The sequence below is a fragment of the Choloepus didactylus genome, chromosome 10 (genome assembly GCF_015220235.1).
Source record: "Choloepus didactylus isolate mChoDid1 chromosome 10, mChoDid1.pri, whole genome shotgun sequence".
Lineage (NCBI taxonomy): Eukaryota > Metazoa > Chordata > Mammalia > Pilosa > Megalonychidae > Choloepus > Choloepus didactylus.
Genome location: NC_051316.1, coordinates 109,603,038 through 109,631,020, shown reverse-complemented (window position 1 = coordinate 109,631,020; position 27,983 = coordinate 109,603,038). Strand labels below are relative to the sequence as shown.

Here is a 27,983-nt window from a genome sequence, read left to right as displayed (position 1 = left end):
AAGGCTGAGGCGGGCAGGATCTAGACCGGGGCGGGGGTGGGGAATGCGGGGCCCGCGCCCACAGGGCGGAGGAGCGCTGGGCGGAAGCAAGACAGCGCCCCTGCGCGTGGGGGCGCCGGGCGGAGCCCGGGGGCGGCCCAGGGAGGCCCCGCCCAGGAGCCACCTGCGACAGGTGGAGCGCGAGGCCCTGGGCGCTCGGCCATGACCGCGGAGGGCGCCGGGCTGGGACCCGGGCTGGGACCCTGGCTGGGACCCGGGCCGGGGCTGCTCTGCCCGGATCACGGCCAGCCGCTGCACTGGTTCTGCTGCTCCGAGCGGCGGCTCGTGTGCGCCGCGTGCGCGGGACTGAGCGGCCGCTGCCGGGGGCACCGCATCCGCCGGGCGGAGGAGCGCGCCGAGGAGCTGCGGGTAAATGGGGGCGGGTACCGGAAGGCGGAGGGGGCCGGGCGCCGACGGAGGGGGCCGAAGAGTCTGCGGGCCCCGCGGACCGGGCGGCAGGTCCAGAGGCCCGGGCACCAGGGTGGTTGGTATTGGCTGCGGAACGAGAAGGTTCAGGGTATCGCCCCTGGAGTAATGCAGTCCTGAGTTCGAATCCCACCTCCCCCCATCCTCCGCGTGAGTCACGTAAAACTCGCAGCCGCTGTGTCTTCCTCTAGTTTGGGTGTAATCATAGCAATATTTACTAGAGTTGTTGTGAGGTATAATTAAGATAATGGGTAAATGCTGCCTGGCCATCGTGCCTGCCACATAAAAAACTCTTCCCTTGAGCTGCTGGGGGCGCTCGCGGAAGCTGGAAGTCAGCCCCGGACTTCTTGGGACCTTGGGCAATAGAGGCTTCGTTGCCCTAGGTCTTCTGGGCGAGGTATGCCCCAGCTCCCGCCCAGTGGAAGCTGACTCAGGCCAAACCCAGCCCCTGCACCTCACAGCCCCTCAGCTCAAAGCCTCTCCCCGCTCTCTCCTCCCTCCTTGCTCCCTCCTCCCTTCAGGTTTACTGGTGAGGTGATTTCTTCTTCCTTTCAGAATTGACTTTGACTGAACTTCAAGCTGGTTTCGCCTGGATAAACGGGGAGTCGGGGTGGGAGTTGGCGGAGAGGCTCTAGATGGGGAGGGGAGGATAGCAGCAGGTTCCTGATGAAGCTCTTCCCCCAGGGTTTCTCCTCACCTCCACTTCCAGCTTGGCTCCAGGCTAGTGACCTTCCCACGGCCACCGCTCCCCTGGGCTGCTGAGGTTGGAGAGGCGCTCAGGAGAGCCCCGCCCTCTCTCCCTCCCTCCTTCCAGCCTAGCCGGGGCCCCTGGGGATTTCCTTGCAATCTGATTGAACAGATTGGTTCACCCAGTCCCTCTCTGGCATTCATCTACCTAAAGTGGATTGCAATAAACACACTTTACAGGTTGCTGGGGCTGGGGAGGGATTCAGTCTTTCAGGACACCCAAAACTCCTTGTTGGTCCTAGCTGTCACCACCACTATCAGCAACAGTGGTGATGATAAACTTGCCTAATGGATAGACACTTTGCGAACTCCAAAGCACTTAAATACCATCTCATTCCATCCAAGCCCAAAGTGTTACAGATGAGGAAACTGAGGCCCAGGACAGGGCAGTGACTCCCCCAAGGTTCCTAATGTTTAGGGTCTGGACCTGGATAGTCATTGATTAGGCAAGAGGAAGTGGCCCTTCCATGGCTGGAGGGAGAAAGGGATGCTAATGGGAGTGAGAATTTCATTAAATCCTTTTTAAAAAGTTGCTGTCAGGGTTGGAGCTGAGTGACTGAAGAGATAGGGTAGCAGGCCTGGTGCCTGTTTTAGGAATGTACTTTGTCCCCCAGGCGCCTTCCCCAGATCCTCCTGAGGTCCCACTCCTGCCAGAAGGGAAGTACACCTTGCCCTCTCTCCCCCCAATTTTGAGTAGATATGTCTTTTGCACATTGTCTCCTTAATCTCTCCAGCAAGCAAAGAAATTTCGCCCCAGGGCAAAATTGTGACTGAACTGGGCAAAACACCACCAGTACAACTCCTTTCTAACCTTCTACATTCCTGCCAAATAGCTTTTCAAAAGCTATTCTTGTTCCCTCAGTCCCTTGGTGTGTGGTGATCACAGCTTCTTCCCAGTCAATTCAATTCTATGACTTGTTTGTTTTCTATTTTTATCGTGGTAACATATATATAACACAAAAATATCCATTTTAACCATTTTTTGAAGTGTACAATTCAGTAGCATTAATTACATACACAATATTGTGCCATCATCACCACCATCTGTTACGAAAACTTTTCAACTTTTCCATCACCCCAAATAGAAACTCTGTTCCCATGAAGCAGTTCAATTCCATAATTTTTTATTTGGACCTGTGAAGTGTAAGACCCACTCCTACTTGTGGGAGGAAGAATTTATGAGGGCTTCCTGAAGAGGTAGCTGGGTTGCCTTTTGGCAGATGGAATTGGCCCAAAGGTCTTAGGGGAAATAGGGGAAGGGTTGCTGCTTGGAAGGGCTCCAGCTCTTACCTGGAGAAAAGAGTGGAAAAGCAGGGTGTAGGGTAGAAAGAAAAAAATCATTATAACAGAGTGAATAAACATATGTATATGTTTATTAACATACGCATATAGACATAAATAAACATAGTAAAACATATACCCTAAATTGCATAATAAGGAAAGAACTGAAACTGAAACTATAACCATAACTTTTTTTGAAATTACCTATATAATTGCTTGCTGGGCTGTACATTGAAAGTTAACACCTTTCTGTATGTATGTTATATTTTACAATAATGGAAATAGCTGAAGTTGTGGAATTGTGACCCATGAGTTTCTTTGAAATTTGCTCTCTACATGTTAAATTGTACTTCAAAAGTTATCACCTTATGTATATATGTTAAAGTTCACAATAAAAAATGCATTAAAAAAAAGCCCACAAACATATGCATGGGAGATCAACATGGGATCAAGACACTGTGGGTATTGTTTGTGTTGCAGAACAAGATTGTGGACCAGTGTGAGAGGCTGCAGATACAGAGTACTGGCATCAGCAAGTACATGGCTGAGGTCCTGCCGGGGAAGAACCAGAGAGCCATGGTAATTCCTCCCTGTGCCCCTCTACTTTGGGCCCCCTCCCAGGAAAAGACCCCAGTCTTAGGGGCTTGGACCAATCTAGGGTCCCTTCCCACCCACACAGACTCATTGTGCTACTAGGGAAGCTGGATGCCTGGGAAGATAATTTCCCATCTGTCTGAGCCTTGATTTTACCATCTGGGCAGAGTGGGCTTGTTCCCAGTCCCACAATGGATGCAAAGACTCTGGTAGAAGACTACTTTCTTGGGTATCTTGGGGGAGGGGATTGGAAAGGGTAGCTTCCCTCTACCACCTAATTATTTTGTGCTCAGCCCTGAGATTATAAAGTAACCTAGACACATTAAAAAATTCCTGAAGACAATCTTATGCAGGAGGTAGCAGTAACCTCCCTGTTTGCTGATGGGAAAATGGGTCCCATAGAGGTTGATTGACTTGTCCAAGGTCCCATAACCTCCTGACAGAGTTGGTTCTATGACCTGGGTCTTCTAAGTCTAAGGACAGCGTTCCTTCCACTGCCTCCCACTGCTGATCCTTTATTCAGTCGACTCATTGCTGCTGGTATGCCTTTACTCCCAAATATGCCCATCAGGGGCAGGGACTGTAAAGTTCTTCATGCACATCTCCTTCCCAGTAATCCCATGATCAGTAGTCTTGGCACTGTCTTAGTCAAGCTTCTTTTGATTGTATGGAACATAACCAAGTTGTACTAGCATAAGCAAAACAGACCTCAGTACAGTGTTGTAGAAGCTAGTACAGCAAATCATGACTTCTTAGGGAATACTTCAGTGTTTCACCATTCATTTATTCAGCAGATCCTTACTGAGCACCTACCATGTACCCAGCACTGTTCTATGTGCTAAGGATTCTGCAGTGAACAAAACACGAACATTCCTATGTTTGTGAAGCCTACATTCTAGTAGGGGAAAAGGGACAATAACAAAGAAAGTATATACTCTGTCAGAGGGTAATAAATGATATGGAGAAAGAGAAAACAAGAAGGGAGATAGGATATGTTGAGGACAGGGGTTGCAGTTAAATATTTGGTGACCAAGAATGGCCTCATTAAGGAGGTCAGTTTTTGCACAGATATCATGAGGAAGTGGACCACATATCGGGGGGAAGAGTGTTCCAGAAAGAGGGAAGAGCAAGGGCAAAAGCCCCAAGATGGGAGGGTAGCTGGCATGTTGAGGAGGAACAAGGAGGCCTGTGAATTTGGAGCAGAGTAAAAAAGTTAGAAGGCAGCAGAGAGGAAAGGCATGGGGGGGCTGGATAGTATTTTCAAAGGCTGCGTAGGGACTTTGCCTTTTATTTAGGGTGAGGTAGGAAGTCATTGGAAATTTTTGAGCATTGGAGTAAGATGATATGACTTAAGAGCAAAAGGGAGCATTCTGGTTGCTATGTTGTGAATGGACTGTAGATAGCAAAGGTAGAAATGGGGACACCAATTAGGAAGCTGCTGCAATAATCCAGGTGGGAGATAAGAGTGGTTTGGACCGGAGTGAGGGTAGAGATAGTGAGAGGTGGTTGGATTGTGCATATATTTTGAAGGAAGAAATATAAGTATACAATTCAGTGGCATTAATTACATTCATAATGTTGTGCCTCCGTCACCACCACCCATTACCAAAACTTTTTCCTCACCCCAAACTGAAGCTCTGGACTCATTAAACAATAACTCCCATCCCCCCATCTCCTGGTCCCTCGTAACTTCTAATTTACTTTCTGTCTCCATGAATTTGCTTACTCTAGAGAGTTCATATAAGTGGCATCATACAATATTTGTCTTCTTGTGTCTGGTTTATAACACTTAGCATAATGTTTTCAAGGTTTTTCCATGCTGTAGCATGTGTCAGGACTTTATTCATTTTTATGGCCCCAAATGTTCCTTAGTATGTATATACCACATTCTGTTTATCCATTCATCTGTTTATGGACATTTTGAGTTGTTTCCATTTTTTGGCTATTGTGAATAATTCTGCTAACTCACATTTTTAGCTTGAGCAACTGGAAGGATAGAGCAGCCATTTACTGAAGTAGAGGGATGGTTGACTGGGTGGGAGATCAGGAGTTCAGTTGTGGACATGTTAAGTTTGAGATACCTATTAGATGTCTAAGTGGAGATGTTGAATAGGTGATTGGATGTATAATTGGGAGAAGGCTGGGCTGGAGATATAAATTGGGAATTCACCAGTACATAAATGATATTGAAAGCCTTGGGAAAGAGTGAGGTCACTAAGTGCATGCAGATAGATAGGAAGGAGCAGGGGTCTGAGGACTGAGCCTTGGGACACTGGGTACTTCACCATTTAGCTACTGAGAAGATAGGAGGAACCAGCAAAGGAGACCAAGAAGGAGCAGAGAGATACCTAAGAGCATGTGGTCTCCTGGATGCCAAAGGCAGAACGGATTTCAAATTTGTGGGAGAGAGCAAAGATATCAAATGCTGCTGAGAGATCAAGTAAGGTAAGGACTGAGGTCGTATCAGTGGATTTAATAACATGCACATCACTGGAGATCTCAAAGCGAGTTTTGTAGGGTGGTAGGAGTGGAAGCCTGATTGGAGTGGGTGTTTCAGAGAGGATGGAAGAAGAGCAATTTGCGATAGTTGGCACAGGCAATTCTCAAGGAGTTTTGCTGTAATAGAGAAATGGGATGATAGCTAGAGGTTGATATGGGATCAAGAGGATTTTTTGTTTGTTTTTAAGATGGGAGAAATTGCTGTATGTTAATAAGCTGATAGGAATGGTTCAGTAAAGTGGGAAAATTGATGCTAGATAGAGGGGTGTTCCAACCCAGATTAGCCCCAAAACCAAAGAACACACCTGGCACAGAGTTACCCATGAGTTTAATTAGGGACTTACAAAACAGAAGACATCCCAGTGGTGGCAGGTCAGGAGAGTGAAGTCAGCGTTCCACCATTCTGCAGATAGAGAGAGATGGAGGAAGGGAGGGGGAGGAGAGAGAGAAAGGAGTGCCCAAGGGGTGGAGGGTAGTTTATAAAGGTTTGTTAACAACTGAGTTTCTCCTGAGAGATTTGGTTCCTAACGGTGATTGGGGGAGGGAAATTATAATGCTTTCCTGGGGCGGGGGTGCTGGTGAGAGGGTGGGCAGTTGTCTGGCCATGTAGGCTGCTGCCTGTGTCTCAGTAGCGGAGAAGCAGTTAGGATCCTGGGTCCTCACAAGGGGAGATTTAGTATAGCAAAGGGGGATGGGATCTAGTAGGTAAGTTGATGACCTTAGGCAGAAGCATGGACAATTCATGCATGAAAACAGGGAAGGCAGAGCACGTGGGCACAGGTGCAAGTAGGTGGGTAGATGGTGGTCAGAGCTTCTGGAAATTCTCTTCTGATTGCTTCTACTTTCCATTTATTATTATATTTGCTGTAGTTTCTTAATGATGCGATTTTCAGTTTATAGATAGGTTTTTGTTCTCCATAAGTCTGTTAATGTGGCAATATATTAATAAATTTTCTAAAGCTAAACCATCTTTGAATTTCTGGGAAAAAGCAACCCAACTTGACCATATTATATATATACTTAACTTTTTATTTTGAGATAATTGTAGATTCACATGCAGTTGTAAGAAATAATATAGCAATATCCCATATATTCTTCACCCAGTTTCCCCCAAAGGAACATCTTGCATATCTATAGTACCATATTGCCAGAGAATTGACATTGTTATAATCCACCTTGTTCAGATTTCACTAGTTTTATATGCAGTCATTTGTGCCTATGTTTGTGTATTTAATTCTGTGCAATTTTATCACGTGTAGATTTGTGTGATTACCACCACAGTCAAGATACAGAACAGTTACATCACGAGAATCCTTTTATAGCTACACCTACCTTCTCTTCCCCCTTGTATTATTGTAATACAGACTTTTTAGATTTATATTGCTAATCTTAGTTTAGGGGTTTTTGTTTGGCTGGTTTTAGGATTTTTGCAGCTACTCATCAGTGAGATAAGCCTATGAATTTCTTGAAGTTCTTGTCAGATTTAGTAAATGAGTTGGGGAAAAAGGACTTTCATTTTCACTGGAACTGTTTGTATACATTTGGAATTATCTATTCCTTGAATGTTTGGTCACACTCCCTATAAAACTGTCTGGGCTTGGTGGTGTTTTTCTTGGTAGATTTTTAACCATTGATTCTTTTTCCACCATGGTTATAAGATTATTCCTTTTTTTCCTTTTTTCTTGAGTTGACTTTTCCAGGAAAATTATCTATTTCGTCTCTTTTTAAATGTGTTGACATAAAGTTATTCGAAGCCTTATTATTTTTAAATCTTTGTTGCGAGTAGATGTCCCTCTTTTACTCCTGTTTATTTTGCATTTTCTCTCTTTCCTTGGTCAAAGGTTTGTCTATTTTGTTAGTCTTTTCAGAGAACCAGCTTTTAGTATTCTTGAGCCTCTCTTTTGTATCTTTGTTTTCTATTTCGTTATTATTTCCTGTTATTGTTATTGTTTTTTTCCTGTAAAGTCCTTTGGATAGACTCTGTTGTTTACTAACTTCCTGAATTGAGCATAGGTGATTGATTTATGGTCTTCTATCTCAAGGTGAGCATTTAGAGCTTTAAATCTCCTTCCAGGTATTGATCATCTCACAGATTTGATATGTAATATTTTTATTATCATTTCAGTTGTAAGTATTTTTAAAATTTCTGTTATGATTTCTTCTTTGACTATGAGTTATTAGAAGTATGTTTTAAAATCTCCAAATCTGTGGTTTCACATTTTAATTTTTAAATTATTATTGTTGTGTTATTATTTTACTGACTTCTAACTTTGCCTTTGCAGTCTGCATGGTATCAATTGTACTTAGGTTTGTTATATATTATTGGTAACTCATTTCTTTTATCATTTTTATAGTGACTCTTTATACCCAGGGATTCTTTTTGCCTTGAAGTCTGTTTTGTCCTTTATTCATTCATACACGAGCAAATATTTTCCTGGTATATCTTTTTTTTCTTTTACTTTCAACTCTTCTAGTTCTTATGTTTTAGGTGTATTTTACAATTGGGTTTTGGTTTTTTAAATTTTCCTTTTTGTAATCCAGTTTGACAATTCTTTACCTTTTAACTAAAAATTTAACCCATTTATTACTATTGGGATTGCTGCTGTACTTTGGATTTATAGCTATCATTTATTTTTGAGTTTTATATTAGTCCACTTTTTCTATGCTATTTTCTTCCTTTCCTGCCTTCTCTTGAGTTAATCAATCCTTTCCTCCTTTTTTCCCCTGTACTGGTTTGATAGTTATACATTCTACTTAAGGTCTATTGTTTGTTTCCTTACATTTTTAACATGAATGCTTAATAATGTCTAAATGAATCAGACTTCTCTAGTGCTTCTGAATAATGCAAGGACTGTAGAGTGTTTTACTTCTCTCTGGTCTTACATGTTAATTGTTCAGTATTCTAGATAGAATAGGAAATGTTTTTCCTATTCATAGGAAATATTCCATTTTTTGTTATTTGGGGATGTCTTTCTTGTGCTCTCATTTTTATAAGATAGTTTTAGATGAATAGAAAATTCTAAGGTAAACCAGAAGCCCCAAAAGGGTAGTTGAAACAGTTGCTTTGCTTTCACTGGTTTTCAGTTTCCTTTCTATTTTTGGACCCCAGGGGATTTCCTTTACTTAGTTGCCAGAACAGTTCCAGTTTTGAAAGGATGCTTGGACTATTTTCTCAGCATCCCTGTGTTTTGTTCTGGGAGTGTTTTTAGTTTATCTGCTCTGTCATATCTGTGGAGAGGGAAGTTTTTTTCTTTTCTCTGTGATCCTTTTCTAGGAATGGCTCAAGAAACTTGTTGAAATCGACAAGAATATTCTAGGTAGGAGAGTCAGGTTCATTTTGGGTGGACCATCTTTCTGATTCAGAATCAGGCAATACAAACATAGCTGTGGAGGCCCACCCCTGTGGGCAAAGTATCAAGGTGAGAAAGCAAGAAGAATCTAGCTAATGTTGTTCAACACTTATCATGTGCCAGGCTTAGTTCTATTTACTTTATATGCATTAACTTATTTATCCTAACAATAACTTTATGAAGTAGCTACTATTATTACCCTCATTTTACAGATTAGAAAACTGAGGCACTGGGAAGATAAGTAACATGCTCAGAATTCCACAGCTATTAAGTGGAACAGCTAAGATTTAAACCTAGGCACACTGTTTCCAAAGCCTAATTTCTTAGCCACTCTGTTGTGTTGCCTTGAGAACTTCATACACTTGGATTCTAAACTCCTGGGTTCACTTGTCACTCACCCAGCCACTCTCTCCTCCCCCTGGTGAAATTGTGGGGTCTCAGTTTCTTCTGTAAAACAAGGATGATTGTCCCCTGCACTGTACAGAGCAGGTTTTCAGGGGAGGGCGCAGTTAAAGCTGCTGGCTGTCCCTGACTTTCTGGCATGAAGGAGGCAGTTTTACTCTCTCTCCTTTGTCTGGTGAAAGCACAGATGCTTCAGGCACCTGCTGCCTTTGGGACGGATTGGTTACCAGGTGGCACCTGTTGTAGAGGAGGAGCTCTGGGCTGGAGTCAAGAGAACTGGGTTCTAGTCCCAGCTCTGCTGCCGACTGGCTGTGTGAGTGCTACCAAGAGATTTTTTACTAAGTCAGGGAAAACATTCCCCTTCTGTCATTCAATAAATATTTTAGTACCTACTGTGTGCCAGGCCCCATACTAGGGAGTAGAAGAAGGCATTCGTTACCTTCATTCATTAAAGATTGACTTCAACCCTCCAGTGTGGCAGATAAGGAATTCTTCCCCTGGCACTGGTTGGAATGGACAGTTTTAGGAAGTAAGGAGCTTTCTGTTTTCAGACATGGTCAAAATGTCAGCTGGACCACCATGTGGTACAGATACTGTTGACCTGGATGCCTTTTTAGGATCTTCTGCCCTGAAAATTTATTATTTTGTGACCTTGGTCCTTTCGCCTTGGTAGTCCCAACTGTGAAATAAGCAGGTGATTCTCATTGATCTCTGAACCCTGACAAGTTCTTCCATTCTGTGATTCTGGCTCCAGGAAATATGGCCTGGATGTCTGGATCTCAAATATCCTTAGCCTACATCATATTTGAAAAGTCTTAGGGCTGGGATGGCAAAGCAAATGGCTTAGCACTGTCACTCCCCATACTGGGTCCGTGGCAGACGGCCTTAACCAATGTCAGCACTCCTTGCAGTTGAGCCCAAACCCTCCTGTTTCCAACTGGAGCTTTGCCAGAACCTGATTCCTTGTTCCATCCCTTAACAGAGCATGGCCAGTGCAGCGCGGGAGCAGGTCATCCAGCGGCTGAGTCTGGTGAGGAGTCTGTGTGAGAGCGAGGAGCAGCGGTTGCTGGAACAGGTGCACGGGGAAGAAGAGCGGGCCCACCAGAGTATCCTGACACAGCGTGTGCACTGGGCTGGGGCGCTGCAGAAGCTTGACACCATCCGCACCAGCCTGGTGGACATGCTCACCCATCTGGATGACCTCCAGCTCCTTGTAAGTCTGGCAGGGGTGGGGACCCAACCAGTTGGCCAAACTCCCCAAAGTCTGAAAACGCCAAGATTTATTGGTAGGAGGGTGGAGATGGGAATTTGGATCAGGGGTGAAGCAGTGGAATGAAATTTTATGGATATTTTTGTGCCTGATAACAATATTCTTTGAGCAAATGCTTAACTGAGCACCTACTATGTGTTAGGCACTGTGCTATCAGGTGGAGTTTCAGGATGCAGCTGTCAGCCTTAGGGAGGAGATGGATACACAACTGACAGGGTATGGAAGGATATGTGCTATGCTAGAGTAAATCACTGGGAACTAGGGGATCCCTCCAACCAGGGAAGGCTCCCTGGAGGAAGTGACTTAGAAGCTGATGCTTGAAAAACAAAAACAGTAGCTATGTTAGACAAAATGAGTTGCTATGTTAAAGGAGCTGAGGAGGTAGGGACAGTTCAGAAGCACACAGAACATGGCGGTTGGCGGTGCTGACAAGGGGTTGAATATGACAATAAGCTTGTCCTTCATCCTACAACCCAGAAATGACCATGATTAACATTTTGGTATGTATCCTTTCCAATTATTTGATATAAATATGCAAATGCCTGCAATTTTGAGGTGACAGGGTGACATCTGAGTAAAAATGGCAAGCTGAGGAATGAGAATGTGGAACAATTGTACTGTCCCACTGCAGTTTCAAGTAGGGCAGTTCCATTACCTGTCCTAGATTGTGCCTTCATTTAGTCTATGGCTTCCACGGACAGAGCACATTGCATCCAGAACACAGAGGCAGCCACTACTTATGATTCAGAAAGAGTCCCTACCGTCTAGGAGCTGACAGTCTTCATGGAGGATGCTATTGGGCTGATGGGTGATTGTCCTGAGTGGTAGTCGAGGGGCACCCAGGATGCCCCATGGGGCACAGGGGTAGAACGTTCATTCTGAATGGGTTATGAAGGAGATGTGTGATGACCAACCAACCTATAAAGCTTTGCTCTGGGCCTTAAAGAAGGAGGATTGTTCTAGAACTTATGTCCACATGAGAGCTCTCCATGCTAATAAATGTGTTCAAGTCTTGACTCCCTGCTGGGTTTCTGGTGCCAAGCCTGATGTTGTTTTCTTTCCCCACAGCAGAAGGAGCAGGAGATTTCTGAGAGGTGAGTATGGCCCCATGATTTGCTTGGGCTGTCATGGAGAACTGGGCCCTGATGCTTCTGCCCACACCACTGCATTGAGGTCCCCTGGTTCCTGGGAGGAGAGCACTTGAGTGTGCACTTGAGTGACCGCACTAGAGCCCGAGTTGGTGGACAGGGTAGTGCCTGGCCCTAGCGTGGAGAACTGCCCACATGGCAGGGCAGAGAAATAAATGCTTGTTACATTTATAAAAGCTTGTTGGAGGCTTGTCACAGGCCTTCTCAAGCATTAGAAGTCACCCTGTTTGTTGGAAAGCTTTACTCACCTCCATTTACATATGAGGATGCTGAGACTCAAAGAGGGAAAGGAATTTGCCTAAGCCCCAGAGCTTGGACCCAAACTTTCTGATGTCTGCCCTGGTACTGTTACCTCTACCTCACTGCTCCTTTCTCTGATGAATGAATCTTTGAAACTTAAATCTGCATTACCACCCAATTTGCATTTTTAGTTATGCAAAATAGAAGACTTTCACAGAGCTGAGAGCCAAGGGATGGAGGAACTGGCCAAGAAGATGCAATTTGCCAGGCAACATAAAATTCTTGAGCCTCCTATGTGAGATTTTAGAGCTGTACCTGGGGAGCACAGTCCATTCTTCTTACTTTTTTTTATTTTTAATTTTTATTGTGGTAACATACACAACATAACAGTTCCCATTTTAACCACTTTCAAGTATAATATTCATTTTCATATTTAAGTTTCAATAGCAAGAGAGACAAAATTCTACCCATACAAAACCATTTAAAATAAAAAATGTCTCCATCACTCCTTCCCAATCCTTTTCCATAGAGGTGATCAGTTTAACAGATCACCAACACGTATTAGATTTAACAGAACATGTATATATTAGTGTGCGTGTATATATATATATATATATATAAAGCTAATTTTCTTCTGAAGTATTTGAGGATAAGTTGCAGAAATCATGACCTTTCATCCCTAAATATTTTAGCATGGATCTCCTAAGAACAAAGACCTTCTCTTAAATATAACCAGAGTAAAATTATTCAATTCAGGAAATTTAGCACCAATCTAATATACATTCCATATTCAAATGTTGCCAGTCGTGCCCAGAATGCTCGGAATAGTACTTTTTCCCCTGATCCATCGTTTAATCTGTAATTGTTTCTTGGCTTTTTTAAAGAGTCTTGGCCAGTTGTTTTATAGAATGTTCCTCCATTTGGGTTTATTTGATGTTACTTTGTGATTACATTCTGGTGGTGTGGTTTTGGCAGGAATACCTCATAAGGTACATCCTGTACTACTACTAACCAACCCACTAGTTGAGGTCAAGATTAGTTTGCCCAGTTTTTTTGTGCCCTTAGGCTGAAGGTATATGTCTCAAAGTACTCTGTTCAAAAGTTATCAAGCTCCTTTTTTTTGTTTTTAATATTTTTTTATTAGAGCAGTTCCAGGTTTACAGAAAAATCATGCAGAAAATAGAGTTCCTATGTCCACCCCCCCCACCCCGTTTTCCCTGCTATTAAAATTTTGTATTAGTGTGGTACCTTTTTTATAATCAACGAATCAATATTACTATAATTACATTATTAACTAGTCTATGGTTTGCATTAGGGTTCACTCTGTGTTGTACAGTTCTATGGGTTTTTAAAATTTTATTGTGGTAAAAATATTGTGTTTTATATATATATACACACACACATAGACAACATACAATTTCCCTTTTTTAACCACTTTCATTGTCAGGCTCCTTGTTAGGGCCTCACTCGTCCAGCCTAGAAATGCCTCTGTTGACTCTTGTGTTGTTTCCACATCCACGACTGGGCTCAGCTCTGGCCTGACAGGAGAGAGGACCTCAAGCACAGACGGGGCATTCTTGTCCCAGCCAGGGCCCTGCTGTTTCCAAGGCCCAGTTCTCTCGCCACGAGTTTTCTGTTTGGTACCATGGGGTGGCTGGAGCAGCTGGTTCTCTGGAGACACTAGTGCCTGCAATGGGTCTCAGATTTGCCCTGGGATGACAGCTTAGCCCTGCTGACATTGGCTCCTCTTTCCTCCCTGCCTGATAGGCTCCTCCAGAGCCAAGCCTCAGTGCTTTGAGAAGGGGGAACAGATTGTTTCTTGTCCTGACCACAAAAAGCCTTTGTTACCAGAGCCTGCTCTCAGCATTCCCGGACCCCGCTCACCTCTTTCCTCCCGAGCCAGGATCCTCAGCGTTGGTCTTGCAAAGAGCTTGCCTCCATCAGAGAACATGCCCTACCTTCTTTGCCCCCCCTCCTTTTATGGGCAAAGTCCTGAGATTTGGGGACAGATGGTTTGTGCTCTCAGTACTGCTGCCTGAGCTCAGAGCCATCTTTCTGGATCAGAGATGGTGGGGAAGATTCTTCCTCAGAATCCACTTCAGAGGTCTGCAAAGCCCTGTGGCAAATCCCTCTTTGCCCTACACCTCATAAAGATTTCACCTCAGGTTAAGGACAAAATTATATGGAATGGTGCCTGGGTTCCAGCCTGGGTTTGTTCTCTTTTTGCATAGAGACAGGACTTGAATCCCAGCTCCCGTTTCTAACTGAGTGTCTTCTCTGACTCGGTTTTCTCTTCTGTCAAATGGCATAACATCTACCTCCCAAGTTGTCATAAAGATTAGGTAAGACTCCGCATAGCAAACAGTGGGCCAAGAGCCTGGCTGCTCGATCATTGGCAATTCTCCCCTCCCAGGGCCCACTGTGAACTGAGGAGAGGCTGTTATTCGGAGCAAAGTGCTATGACTAATTTATGGTTGGGGTGGTGACTGGTTGTTCGCTCCTGTGTGGCCTCTCTCAAGAGGTGGTTGCATTTTAAGAGAAGAGGAGTGGCTGTACCTTCAGGCCAAACAAGGGAAACATGGCTGTAGTAGGTTTGTGAGGAAGGGGAGAGAATTTTCAGACAGGATGGTAGAGTGGAAAGACCACCACATGGGGTTCAGAAGGCCTAGATCTGAATCCCAGCTCTGCGGTCAACTTAGTGAGACACTGGCAAGTCGCTTGCTCCGCAGAGCAGACTGACACTAAGCTCTGGTATTTGCTTCAAGTGCCCACCTCCTCTAAATCATTCCAATCTGTCTTGCTGGAATTAAGGCTCCCAGGGGTGGGGAGCACAAGGGGAATGTGTGCTTTACCATTTTGGCTCCAGCCCCCTTTAGGGGCCCCTGCTGTGGGGCCTGGCTGCCAATCCGGGTGTCACGCTGGAGGGAGGAGGATTTTACTTGTATCCCCATCCTCTCACCCTATGTTGATCCAGATACATTTCCAGAACCTTCCTGAATTGCCATCTCTGTTTATTCCCTACATTAGGACCGAGCAAGCAGAAAGCATTTTGGATCCCCAGGAGTCGGAGAAGTTAAACTTCAGTGAGAAGTGTACTTGGAGTCCACTCTTGACTCAGCTCTGGGCGACGGCGGTTCTCGGGTCCCTCACAGGTGAGGAGCTGCCAGAGCCCACCACCACGAGGAGCCACTGGGCTTTCGTCTGTCTGTCTGTCTGGGATTTGCTGCCGGGTCCCAGCAGGGGCCTGTGCTTATGGCATGGTAGCATAAGCAATCAGTGAATGCTGGACACTGGCTGGCCAGTGGGGCAAGGGCTCTGGAAGGAGCTGAGGCAGCTGGACGAGGTCTTTCTCATTTCCAGACCCACATGCTCTCTGGTTGGGTCTAGGAGAAATCTGATTCCTTCCTGTAAATCAGACCCCCCTTCTATGTGTGGGGCAGCTTGGTATTATTTTATAGAAAATTCCAGTAGCTCTTTATGAAGATATAAGTGGCAGCCAACTGGAGAACATCTGGACTGGGAATTAAGCTGCCTGGATGTGCCTTGCCTGTTCACTTACCACTGACTCAGGCCCACTGTGGGTCTGGCCCGGTGCTGTGTGCAGGGGCCACAGAGGTGAACGAGGCAAGGTTTCCTGCCTCCAGGAATTCCCACTCAGCAGAGGGATTCTCAAAGCAGGCTTCCCCCAAGCTGGATGGAAGCTTCCACAGTTCCAGTGGCAGTCTTTGCTCAGTCACAGAAAGGTTAAGTTAATGGATTGAATTTTTCTTTAATTTTATCCACCCTCCCCAACCCTGCCATATGATCCTTAAAAATTTGGTACAAGGTATAGCCTCTTTACTCTAGAATCTGATATCAGATAGTGCCTGATTTACCAGCAGTCCATCTAGTTAGTTTTTCAAAATAGTGTATCAGTGCTTCCTAATCTGTCCCTAGGACAAGCCTGACACCTATTCTGGGCACCGCAGAGATGTTGGAACAAAATGCTGGGTCTCCATTTTGACCCTGCTACCATCTTTGTGTGTGATCTTGGACAACCTGCTTCCTTTCTCTGGGCCTTCTTTCTGTCAGCGTTTGCAGATGGAGTCTTGGACTAATAATAACTGCTGTATCATTGCCACACTTCACTGAACACTTATTACATGCTAGGCTCTTCACATGCATCATCTCTTCTAGCCTCACTACCACCCTGCGATAAGTCTTATTTGATCCCATCTTACAGATGAGGAAACTGAGGCTCAGAGAGAGCGGATGGCTTGTTTGAGGTCACACGGCCAGTGAGTGGAGAGGGAGCCCTTTGCTACCTGGCAGGACCAGGTTAGGTTAGCTGTCCACTGGGAGTGGGCCCTGGACAACTCAAATTCTCTCTGGCAGGTGTGGAGGACGTGCGGATCGACGAAAGGACTGTCAGCCCCTTCCTGCAAGTGTCAGACGATCGAAGGACCCTGACTTTCAGCACCAAGAAGTCCAAGTCCTGCACAGATGGCCCAGAGCGCTTTGACCACTGGCCCAATGCCCTGGCCACCACCTCCTTGCAGCCCGGGCTGCACGCCTGGGTGGTGAACGTCCAGAACAGTTGTGCCTATAAGGTGGGCGTGGCCTCAGGCCAGCTGCCCCGCAAGGGCTCCGGCAGTGACTCCCGCCTGGGCCACAACGCCTTCTCCTGGGTCTTCTCCCGCTACGACCGGGACTTCTGTTTCTCGCATGCCGGGCAGCACGAGCCCCTGGGGCTGCTGCGTTGCCCAGACCGGCTGGGCGTGCTGGTGGACTTGCAGGCACAAGAGCTGCTGTTCTATGACCCGGCCTCGGGCACAGTGCTCCACATCCACCGCGCCCCATTCCCGGGGCCCCTTTTCCCAGTCTTTGCTGTGGCTGACCAAACCATTTCCATCGTCCACTGACCCTGGGCCACAGCGGGGCCTGGCCCGCCTCCCCGCCACCCTCAGATCATGTTTCTACCCAGTGTCCTTTTTCCAAACACGTGTGGCCTTTGTAAGGCAAACAGGGTCCATTCCCAGTGGGCAGTTTTGAGGGTAGAGAGTGGACCTCCATTTCAGATCTGGGTGTAACCCTTAACTGCTGGGAATCTGTAGGTAAGCTGCTACTCCCTGGGCTTCAGTGTCCCGTATCCACCCTGCATCTGTCCGTGAGGGTGTCTTGTTCACTACTTGATATCTGGCACCCAGCCTGGTGCCTGGTACCTAGTGAGTGTGCCATCAGTGTTTGGTGAGGGAGTGGATGAATTGAGTAGGCAGGCAACTTCTGGAGAAGCACTACCTGTCAGCCCCCGTCCCCAGCTTTGAGTGTATAGAAGGGTTTCTCTGGCAGAAAATCCTGTGGCTGAAGCCCCTTCATCCCCTTGGTTCAGTGCTTCTCTGTTTTTTACATGACATGGCACGTAGAGGAAATACTGTAATATTTTTCTAGCACATAAGGGAAAACTAGCAGGGATTTAGAGCTCCTGCCAGGCTGTTCCTGGCCAGAGGACTCTGGCCTGGGGGCTGTGTGACCACCCACCCCTCAGCCCCAGGAGTGGCCCAGTCCTTCCAAAGAGGGGATCATATTTCCAGGTAACCTGATTGCAACACAGCCATCTGCCACTGTCTCAGACCTGGCACCTGAGCTCTAGGTGGTGATGGGGATGAACTTTTTCCCCACACCTACTTCTACCTGGTGGCCCCTCTGACTTAAAGTGGAGACCTGGGGTGTGAGGGCTTCCAGACAGAAAGAGCTGAGGGAGAGCAAGGGCCAGCCTTCAGGGACACGTGTATTATTAAAGGTTTTCAAGGATTTAAAAATTTCTTCCATGTTCTTTGTTGGTAATTGGACATAGACTGTATGCTGGCCCCAGCCTTCATCCCCAAGTCCCAGCTCAGACCTTAGAGGGGTAACAGATATTCTCACCCTCATTCACATTCACAGAAACAAGTAGGGTGGCTCAGGGTAGCAGAAAGAGCTTTGGAGACAGTGTTCCATGGCCTTCATCACTGGGATCAGGGGCAAGTCCCTTCCCCTTCCCCGCCCTGTGAAGAGGTCATACTAGAACAGTAGTCTTCAAAGTTGAGTTTTGTCCAGGAACACTTTTCAGAGGCAGTCTTATCCACCACTTCAGGCTGCAGGGCCCAAAGGGGATGGGGGCCCGAGCTCTCCCTGCTTGCTTCGGAAGCCACAGAACAGTTTGAAAGCCACTGTTTAATTGGGGGTCACAAACTCGACGGCCCACTGGGCAATGAGTGAAACTGTCTGAAATTTGGGGACAGCTACGACTCAGCTTTAGTCATCTCTTAAAAGATTTTTCAAGAGATGCTGGAAAATCCAGATTTTTACATGAAGTGTCTTAACTTTTAAAAGTTGGCTCAATAATTTACCTGAAGCAGTGGGTGGGTTGAATGTGGCCCACGGACCTCTTTTTTGAACATCTTTTCTGGTTGAGATGACCTGAGGCCCTGCAGCTCAAAACCCGGGTGGTCACTGCCTGACACATTAATGGTGAGTCACCTGGCCTGGGGCCAGGCCCGAGGAAGGCAAACCCAGAAGAGGTGTGGCCAAGTTGGACAGCAACTCCCCTGCCTTTGCCTGGGCACAACTGCCACCAGGAACCTGGGCCACCAGGAACCTGAAGGCTGCATAACACGTGTATTAGTTAGGGTTCTCTAGGGAAACAGAATCAACAAGAGAGATCTATAAATAAAAGATTTATAAAAGTGTCTCACTCAACTATGGGTATGCAGAAGTCCAAATTCCATAGGGCAGGTAGCAGACTGGCAACTCCAATGACGATGTTCGATGAACTCCTCAGGCAGCAAACTGGCAACTCCGATGAACTCCGCAGGAAACGCTTCGCTGGTCAGCTGAAGAAGTGAAGGTTCTCTCTCTGTCTTGCTTAAAAGTCTTCAACTGATGGGATTAAATCCAGCTAATTGCATTCTCTCATTGTGGAAGACATGCCCTTTGTTGCAGCCAATTGACTGATGATTTAATAAACCAGCCACAAATGTCCTTGCAGTAACGGTTAGGCCAGTGCTTGCTTGACCAGACACCTGGGTACCATCACCTGGCCAAGTGCACATACGAACCTAACCATCAAATCATGTTCTTCCAAACCCACCAACCTACCTGCCCATAGCAGCCTTTAGGCCCCAGATATGTTCCTGCTGTCAGGAAAGCACATACCCCCCACCCTTATTTCTCTCTGCCCATCTAAATGTCACCCCCCCACCCCCAGTTTAGAGCACCCTCCCTGCTGCTCTCATGGCCCCTGAACACACCCAGTGTATGTGCCTCTCTGGCAGTGCCAGAGGTATCCCCAGTGCCTGGCACTGGGCAAGGTACGAGCTGCCTGGTAAATATCAAGTAGAAAAGTACATGCAGAGGGGTGAGGCAGGAAGAGAAAGGGAGTTTGAAAAATCCAATCTACTCTCCAGTCTCCAGTGACTCCCTCACAGCTTTTAAAGTCCCATCACCCTGAGCGCCAGTCCCTGCTCCTGGGGCTCGCCCACCACGGGCCCCTGCTCACACTGTGCAGGGTTGGGCTGCCCTTCAAGATGCCTTCCCTGCTCTCCCAGGACCACCCCTGCACTGAGTCTCATGACTGGATCCCTTGCTCCTTGGTGACCTAGTGGTGCAGCCAATGGGCTTTGGAGTTTGAATCCTGGCTCTATCACCTAATACCTGTGACCCCAACGAGATTACTTGACCTCTGAATCTCAGATTCCTCCTTAGAAAAGTAGGGCTCACAACACCTACACCCATTAAGCTTTGAAGGTTAAATGAGATAATCCACATGTGGTCGATTCAATCTCGTCCCCCCGACAAAGACATGCTCAAGTCCTAACCCGCGTTCTATGGGTGGGAGGGTTTGTAAATAGACCTCTGCAGATGTTATTAGTTAAGGTGTGGCCTTATGTGTGAATAAGATCTTTCAAGATCCCATTTAGATGAGGCCAAGCTGAATCAAGGTGGGCCTTAACCCATACGACTGAGTCCTCATAAGGAAAGGAAATCCAGACAGAGACAAATGAGCAGGAGTAGAAGGCAGAGGAGGAGACAGAATGAGGTGGGTGGTGACAGGCAGAGACTGTGCCACCACCAGACTTCAGAGACAGCACAGCCTGCCAACACCTTGGTCTAGGGCTTCTAGCCTCCAAAATGGCTAGACAATCAATTCTGGTGCTTAAGCTGACCAGTTTGTGGAATCTGTCACCGCAGCCCTGGAAAACTAAGACAGCACAGTACAAAGGTCTTGGCAGTGCCTGACCCATGGCAGGCACCTAACAGTGACTCTTAGGACTGTAATTACAGTGTTCCCTGTCTAACCGCCCACTCAGACTCTGCGGTCCTAGTGGACAGCAGCCCTTACAGCACAGCTTTAGCACCCCATTTTCAAACTAAGCTCCTCTGACACCAGGCTCCTGAGGAGGGAGTGTAGGAAGCTGTGGGGTCCTGAATCAGGCTTGGGACCTATGCTTCAACTCTAGCAATTTCTTTCTCTCTCTCTCTCTCTTTTTTTTTTTTTTTTTTTGCATATTGTGGTTCCATGTAAGGCCTCCCATGACAAAAGGGCCTTGCTGGTAAAACAAAGTTTCAAAGCACCTGGTTTTGAAGCTCCTTGGGCCCTCAGTGAATCCTGCTGGAGGTGAGGGGGGACTCATGGTGGAAAAGGGACATGGGTGGAATGGGGAGGAATGATAGGATGCAGAGACCAGGAGGTGGTTAGGGGGGCTGTGCTGAAAGCCCAGCACTCACTGCTTCATAGTCAGAGTGGTTGTAGAGGCTGCAGGGAGAGGGGCAAAGGCCAGATCTGTGGGGAAGGGAGGGGCTCCCTGTCTCCAATATTTGTCTAGGAGATTCTCCAGGGCCTTAGGACCCAATCACTTCCCATACCAGACTCAAAGCTCCGAGGGAGAGCCCTCCAGGTGGTCAAGGGCAGGCAGGAGATGGGACAGTGAGGGGAGGATGTGATCTTTGGGCACAGAAACCTTGACCTCAGGGTCCTGAGGCCCTGGGCCAGTCACCAGGAAGCCATGCATGCCTACAGCCCGTGCCCCCTGGTAATCACAGCGGTAACTGTCTCCAACATGGGCCACCATGTCAGGCTCCAGGTGAGCAAGCCGCAGGGCCTCAAGGAAAATCCGGGGGTCTGGCTTGGGCCAGCCAGCAGCCTCAGAGGTCAGCACAAAGTCAAAATGTTCCCGCAGGCCAAGACCCACCAGGATGCCCTCTAGCCGCCGGTCAAAGTTGGAGACCACTGCCAGCCTCAGACCTCGTTTGCGGCATTCTCTGAGGGTAGCCTCAGTTCCCTCCAATACCTGCCAGGTGCAGGGGCTGCTGAAGTCCTTGTACAGCTGGTCAGCGATTGGGGCCACTGCCTGGGCGTCCCGAACACCCGCCAGGTGGAAGGTCTGTAGAACCACATTCTGCCACCACTGGCGGGAGGTGAGGCCACGGCTCAGGCCATAGTTGGGGAAGCTGTGGCTCTGAGCCCTGTAGGCCTGCCCAAAGGCTTGCCCCAGGGTTGCGGCCTCTACTTCTAGCCCATGGGCCCGGGCCTTGGTGGCATACTCCTCCCCGACAGGGCGGCAGAGCCTGAGCAGCGTGTCTGTCACGTCCCATGTCAGCAGCCGTATCCGCAGCTGGGAAGCCATGGGTACCCAGGAGCAAGCTGAGTCCACCCCAGTTCCACCTGAGGATGCAGGCAAGGGCTGAGGGAAACCAAACTGGGCAGGGCCACTCTGCCACAACCGAACAGTCTCCTTCCCAGGCCTTGTGTTGGCTGATGTGGGGTGCTTGGGGAACGTCTTCACAACAAAGGATTCTGGAATGAGAGATGGCAGGTGAGGGAGAAGTGCAGGCCTTGGAGTGAGACACACTGGGTTCACATAGTGGCTCTGCCAACTCACTGTGTGACCCTGGACAAGTCACTCCATCTCTCTGAATCCCTGTCTTGTGTGTCAGGTGAGCACAATGACAACAACCTTACCAGATTGTTGGACTAAATTTAGAGCTCATTCCACAAAATATTTCTGAGTACCCATTAACTGCTAGACGCTGGGGGGACAGGACAGATTTCCAGCCCTTATGGCCCTTACAGGCAATGAAGAATAGGGGACAGATATTAGACAGATACTACAGCAACAAATAAGGGTAATGAAGCCAGCATATAAAATGAGAATATAAATCTGGGACCCAATCTGTTTTTATCAGAGGTTTTCCTAAGCCAGTGAAGTTTCAGTGGAGATGTGAAGAACGAATATGTGGGAAGAGGAGGTGGTTCAGTGTTTCTGGCAGTACAAAGAGCAAATGCAAAGGCCCTAAGTCAGGGCAAGGAGCCTGGTGATTTGGGTAGACAGAGGCCAGCTCAGGCAGGGCCTTGTAGGGCAAGGTAAGAGAACAATTATTATGAATGCTCTCTCTATTATTAGCAATGCCAAAGATGGAAGGGCCCTTGCAGACCACCTGACCAGCAGGGAAGACTGCGACAGAGAGGGGCAGACACTTGCCTAAGGTCGCACAGCAAGTCTAGCCAGGACTAGAACCCCAACTTCCAGGCTCTCTGGCCATTGCTCCCTACCATTGTACCATGCTTAACTACCTTTGGATTAAAACACATACACACACACACACAAATCAACTTTTGGTGAATCTGTTCAGCCAAGGACAATAGGCAGCAAGGAGCAGCCTGGTCCTATCTGCCTCCAAGCCTATCTGGGCCCCAGCTTCTTCACCTTTATTTACTGCCTGGGAGGAGAACCGATGAAAGGATTACCAACTCACTGCACAGGGAACTAATTACTCTGCTTACTTTCCGGAGACTGGAAGCAGCTTCTTCCCGGAGACAAAGCTGATTCCAACAACCAGAGGGACCAGGGTTCAGAGTCCTTTGGGGTTGCCGAGTTGAGGGAGGGGCGTGGCTGGTGAATCTAGGGACAGTGGTAGAGGGAGTATGTCAAGGAAATGAAGAGTCAGTCTTGAATTTAGGGAGACCCATTCAAAGACCCTCTCGCTTTGCAAGTGGGTAGATGGAGGCCCAGGGAGGGGCGAGGACAAAGACGACACAGCAAAGACGAGAACAAACGGCTCTGACCACGACCCGCAGAGTTTTCTGTTTCTAGAAGCCGGGGCTGGAGCCTCTAAGCTGCAGGCCTGAATTGCTCCCCGCTTCCTTCCAGCCCCGAAGAGTCGGTGGAGACAAAGAGCAAGTAGCCCGCGGCTCACGCATCTGCAGCCATCTGCAGCGTGATCTGGGCCGGGAGGGTCCTAACCTTGGCTGCGGCTGGGGCCGAGCTCCTGGGTCTCCTTCGCAACGCTGGCGCGCTTCGACAGCGCGGAGCCGGCCTCGCAGGGAAGCGAGTGGAGGAGAAACCCCCACCTCCCCGCCGGCCGGGGCAGACATGCGCAGGCGCAGGCGCAGGCGCAGGGACACCGGGACGGTGCGGCCGACGGAGCCAAAGAGCCCGCCCCGCGCCCTCCGTGCCCAGCGTTCCCCTCCCTGTCACCTCTGTTTCCCCCACCTCCACCGCGGCACCCTCACCTTCCTCACTTGACCCGGTCGCCCGCCTTCACCCCGCGCCCTCGCCGCCCCGTCGTTGTCTTGGTAAGACCCCGCCCCCTTTTCTGCCCCCATTGGTCTCACCGTCACCACACACCCTCTCCGCGCGCCCCTGCACCCCAATCCTTCTCCGTCTCCCGCCCCTCACCTCTCTTTCCCCGCCTCGCGGGCTTACTCTGCTCCCCACTCCCTCCTCCTTCCTTGGGTCAGGACACTCCCTAAGGAAGTGGATTTGAGTCCCAGCCAGGCTTGCTACCTGCTGTATGGACTTGGGCAAGGCTCTGACCATCTCTGGGCCTCAGAGATGACCCCAATCAGTACGTCCAGTTGGAGTCTTGTCTGACTTGAGACAATTCGCTGAAGAAAGAGGCCTCTGCATTATACTATATAGCGACTTTTAAAATCCTTTTCAAGAAGGAAAACGTGTTTTCAGAAGTAATGCATGCTCATTCCAAAACTTCAAAATGTGTGCAAAGTGAAAAGCAAAAGCCGGTTGTCCCCTCCCTCCCTTGTTTGGGCCCAGATCAATTTCATGCAAAGCACCAGTCAGTGCTGCTGCGAGACCGAAAAACACGCAAGGCACAGGAGCAGACCTAGATTGATTAGGGCTTACCAACTGGAGAGAGTCTCCGGTGGCCATGGTCTCGAGAGGCAGTCTGCAGGGGGCAGGAGTGCAAGGGGCCATATGGATATGAGTTTAGGATGCAGACGTTCTGTATATTATGAGGACCTCAGGTCTCTAGTATAATCATTAAAGGGTCTTAAGACCTGATGTTTTACGAAGATTAATGTATACAACTAGGATGCAATCCGTGCCATCCTGCTTCCTTCCCATCTGGGATTACAGTCTGCCCCCTCTGGGAAGGTTGTTTTCTTTCCTGACCTTTGTCCTGGTCTATCAGGCTGCTCTGCACTTGGGATTTCTTTCCCATTTAGGAGGGGGACGGGGCCCTGGGGCCAACCCCCACCCCCCAGCCTCATTCATTCATTCACTAAATACTTACAGATCATCTTTCTGGTCTGTGCCTGGCCCTGTTCAGAGAGTACAGTGGGAAACAAGACAGCAGGGTTCCTGCCTTCATTGCGACAGACAAAAATCAAGTAAATAAATAAGGTGATTGTGGATAGTGATAAGTGCTATGGAGGCAATAAAGCCGAATGGTTTAAAAAACAGTGACAAGGAAGCATCTTTGGATCAGGCGGTCAGGGGAGGAGTGAAGATCTGGACTGTGAGGAGCCGGGTGAAGTTCAAGGGACAGCTACTCCAGGGAGTGGGAAGAGGCAGGAGCAAAGTTGCAGGAGTTGGAACTTGCTTACTGAGAAAGGACGATGGGGGAGGGGAGAGCAAAGCAGGGCCTCCCTGCCCCCCTCTCACTCCCCAGGGGTAGCTCCGGTGAGTTGTTGTTTTTTTTTTTTAAACAACACTCCTCCCGTGTTCCAGACTGGGCCCTATTGCTTCATTTGGGACCCTCTCACCCTCGCTGGGCTCAGGCCTGGGAGGAAACACAAAGTGCCGAGTCACAGTCATAGATCCTGGGCCTGCGAGGGGGAGTCCCTGATTCCAGGGACTCAGCTGGCCAAACTGGTTTTGTGTCACACGCATGACTCCTTAAGTGGGGTTGGGGAGGGTGACTGAGAGGCCCAGAGGTCCTTCCACATTTTTCAAGAATCCAAGAAATGTCTGAGAATATCTGCTTGTCAGGGTCACCTAAACCCCAACCCCATCAGAGGGCTTAGGTTCTGGTCCCAGCTCTGCCACCTGACCCTCTGTGAGCCCTCCGTTAAATCCTTCTCCTCTCTGGGCCTCAGTCTCCTGATATGCAAAATGGAAGGGATTGAACAAGATAACTTCTAAGATCCAGGCCAGTGTTTACGTTGATGTCCATTGAGCCTCAGCTACCCACTATGTAAATAGAGCATCTCGATAGAAGGAAATCACATGGAAAAGCTCTTTGAGAAATAAAGGATGATTCTTTTTAGATGAGGAAACGAAGGGGTTAAGGGTTTTGTGCTAATAGTTTGTCACGTAACTATTTCAACCCATTGCAATGCACAACTCCAGGATTGGGGGTGGTTCCATATTTTATAATCTAGGTAAATGCACCCCTTGGAGTTGTGGCCCTGATTTAACCCTAGGTTTGTCCCCTAGGTTCTGCTTTTCAGCAGAGAAAAAGGAACCTTGTATGTCACAGAAAGGCCAATGCCAGGTCCCTGCTACCTGGGAACAAGCTTCTGCCAGTTCAAAAATGAGTACGCTTAAAGGGTTGTTTTCCTCCCTAAGTCTGATGGCAGAAATCCTCCCTGTGTGAGCTTTGGCCTAGTGATCCGTCCCGGAGAGACCTGGCATGCTCCCAGACTGGATGCTCCCTTAAGTTATTTCCTTTTGGAAAACCAGGCTTCTTTCCTGAGGGTTTTTTCCCTGAGATCCTCATACTGACAGCTCTAACTGAACTCAGGGTGGGCCCACTTGTCACACTTCTCTCTCTTTAAAGTTTTAATTTACTTTTTCTTTGGTAAATTTTAATTGAAATATACATGGAGAAAAATGTACCTAAGTACACACGTTCTTGGATTTTTACAAAGTAAACATACCAATGCAACCAGCAACCAGACCAAGAAAAAGAACCAAGAAAAAAGATCCCTAGAAGGCCCCTGTCTCCTTCCAATTGCTTACCCTTACCCCACAAAGGGTAACCACTATCCTGAGTTAATTGCATAGTTTTACTTGCATTTGAACTGTATATAAAGAAAATGGCACTTTCGTGTCTTGCTTCTTTTGTTCAAGATTTTGTAAGTATCATTCATTTTGCTCTGTGTAGTTGTAGTTCATTCATTCCCATAGCTGTATTATTACCTTATATGAATGTACCACATTTTACTGTTGGACAGTTGGATTGCTTCCAGTGTTTGGCTATTTCAAATAGTGTTGTTAAGAACATTCTTGAACATGTCTTTTGGTGAGCATGTGTACACATTTCTGTTGGGTAAATACCTAAGAGTGGAACCAGTAGGTCATAGAGGATGCAAATGTTCAGCTTTAGTAATAGGGCCAGTTTTCTGAAGTGGTTGTACCAACAGTGTCTGAGAATTCCAGATGGTCCACATTCTCACCAACACTTGGCACTGTCTGGTTTTTTTGTTTGTTTGTTTTCTTTTTTAATTTTAGGCATTCTGATGGATGTATGGTGGTATCTTGTGGTTTTAATGTGCATTTCTGTCGACTAACAAAGTTGAGCACTGTTTTCATAAATGTATTGATCAAGTTTCCATTTATTTTTATTTACACAAATACGTGGATATATCCTTGTAAAAAATTTGAAGCTAAATTAATGTAAAACTAAAGTCCCTCAAAAATTGATCCCTCACTCTTACTTACCCTTTCATAGGTTCACACTTGTGAGCACTGGATTTAAGAGTTAGGAGACCTGAATCCCAGTTCTGCACTGGTTTGCTGTGGGATTTTGGACAAGTCCCCTCTCTGAGTCTGTCTCCTTATCTATAAAATGGGAGTATTTAACTAGATGGTCTCTAAGGACCTCTTTGCTTTCTTTCTTACCACTGTTTCTGTGATTATAGGAAACTCCATGTGCTGGAGATGGCCCTTTGCTCAGTATCCATTCCCTCCCGCTGCCCTAGTAACTGAACCCCTCGGCTTTATCTGAGCACATGGCTTCCCCACTAGACTCTATTTTCCAGACTCCCTTACACAACCACACATGGCCATGTGACTAAGTTCAGGCAAGGGCTGTGCACAGAAGTGAGATGTACAACTTTTGGGCCATGCCCTTATATGGAAGGGTTATGCTCTCCACTTACTCTTCTTCTCTTCTTGTGGCTGAAGAGGACCCAATGATGGGGAACTGGACCACCCATCCTTGATCACAAGATGGAATTTGTGTGTTGAAGATGGCAGTACAAAATAGAAGCCAAGACTCCCCCACCCACCCACCCACCCACCCACATAGCTGACACATCAGCCCTGGACTTCTTAGAGAGAAGCAAATTTCCATCTGAAGCTCCTGTTATTTTGGCCTTTAATATCTTCACTGCACCTGAAACCTAATTCAGAGAGTGTCTGGAGAATGACTTTAGATTTGGTGTCAGGGCAGAGGAAGAGACAGTTAAGCCAAGATCTTAACAACAAAGAGACAGCCATATAGATTTGGGGGGAAAACATTCCAGGCAAATGGGGAGCACTGGTGCAAAATCCCTGAGGCCATCTCAGACTTTTGCTGTAATCAAGACAGACCTGGTCGATCACAGTGCCCCATCCCCATCCCATTGTTATGGCGATGGGGCCAGGACATAGGACATGTTACTTGAGCAGGGACAGAGACCCCCAGAGATTTGCTATGTGGACAATGGGACAGAAAGGATCTCTGTCTTTCTCTGGCATTAAAGCCTTAATGACCATCGAAGCCTGGAGTTATTTGAAACCA

The 27,983-nt window shown here is 47.4% G+C and overlaps 2 protein-coding genes across 4 annotated transcripts; one reads left to right on the top strand and one right to left on the bottom strand.

The window, feature by feature from the left end:
* The first annotated feature begins 119 nt into the window (after window positions 1-119).
* On the top strand, window positions 120-17,794 carry BSPRY (B-box and SPRY domain containing). Of its 2 annotated transcripts, none has more exons than XM_037798327.1 (6): window positions 120-408; window positions 2,974-3,072; window positions 10,321-10,551; window positions 11,680-11,702; window positions 15,024-15,148; window positions 16,371-17,794. In XM_037798327.1, exons 1-6 carry the CDS (start codon window positions 202-204, stop codon window positions 16,895-16,897), a joined length of 1,212 nt encoding a protein of 403 aa, XP_037654255.1. In that variant the 5' UTR covers window positions 120-201; the 3' UTR covers window positions 16,898-17,794. The 2 variants fall into 2 exon arrangements, with proteins under 2 accessions (XP_037654255.1, XP_037654254.1); XM_037798326.1 differs by having other exon boundaries at window positions 11,677-11,702.
* A 2,682-nt stretch (window positions 17,795-20,476) lies between these two features.
* HDHD3 (haloacid dehalogenase like hydrolase domain containing 3) lies at window positions 20,477-23,492 on the bottom strand. 2 transcript variants are annotated; one of them, XM_037798322.1, is made up of 3 exons: window positions 23,258-23,492; window positions 22,798-22,915; window positions 20,477-21,810 (listed from the first exon to the last, which is right to left on the bottom strand). In XM_037798322.1, exon 3 carries the CDS (start codon window positions 21,638-21,640, stop codon window positions 20,885-20,887), a length of 756 nt encoding a protein of 251 aa, XP_037654250.1. In that variant the 5' UTR covers window positions 21,641-21,810; window positions 22,798-22,915; window positions 23,258-23,492; the 3' UTR covers window positions 20,477-20,884. The 2 variants fall into 2 exon arrangements, with proteins under 2 accessions (XP_037654250.1, XP_037654249.1); XM_037798321.1 differs by lacking the exon at window positions 22,798-22,915.
* Between the last annotated feature and the right edge of the window lie 4,491 nt (window positions 23,493-27,983).

What these genes read in the sequence shown, in the direction of transcription:
- BSPRY (XM_037798326.1), top strand. Translation starts at nt 202, where the DNA reads ATGACCGCGGAGGGCGCCGGGCTGGGACCCGGGCTGGGACCCTGGCTG. An exon ending in GGAAGAACCAGAGAGCCATG is followed by an intron (nt 3,073 to 10,320) that starts GTAATTCCTCCC and finishes ATCCCTTAACAG; the next exon opens with AGCATGGCCAGTGCAGCGCG. An exon ending in GAGCAGGAGATTTCTGAGAG is followed by an intron (nt 11,703 to 15,023) that starts GTGAGTATGGCC and finishes TCCCTACATTAG; the next exon opens with GACCGAGCAAGCAGAAAGCA.
- HDHD3 (XM_037798322.1), bottom strand. Translation starts at nt 21,640, where the DNA reads ATGGCTTCCCAGCTGCGGATACGGCTGCTGACATGGGACGTGACAGAC.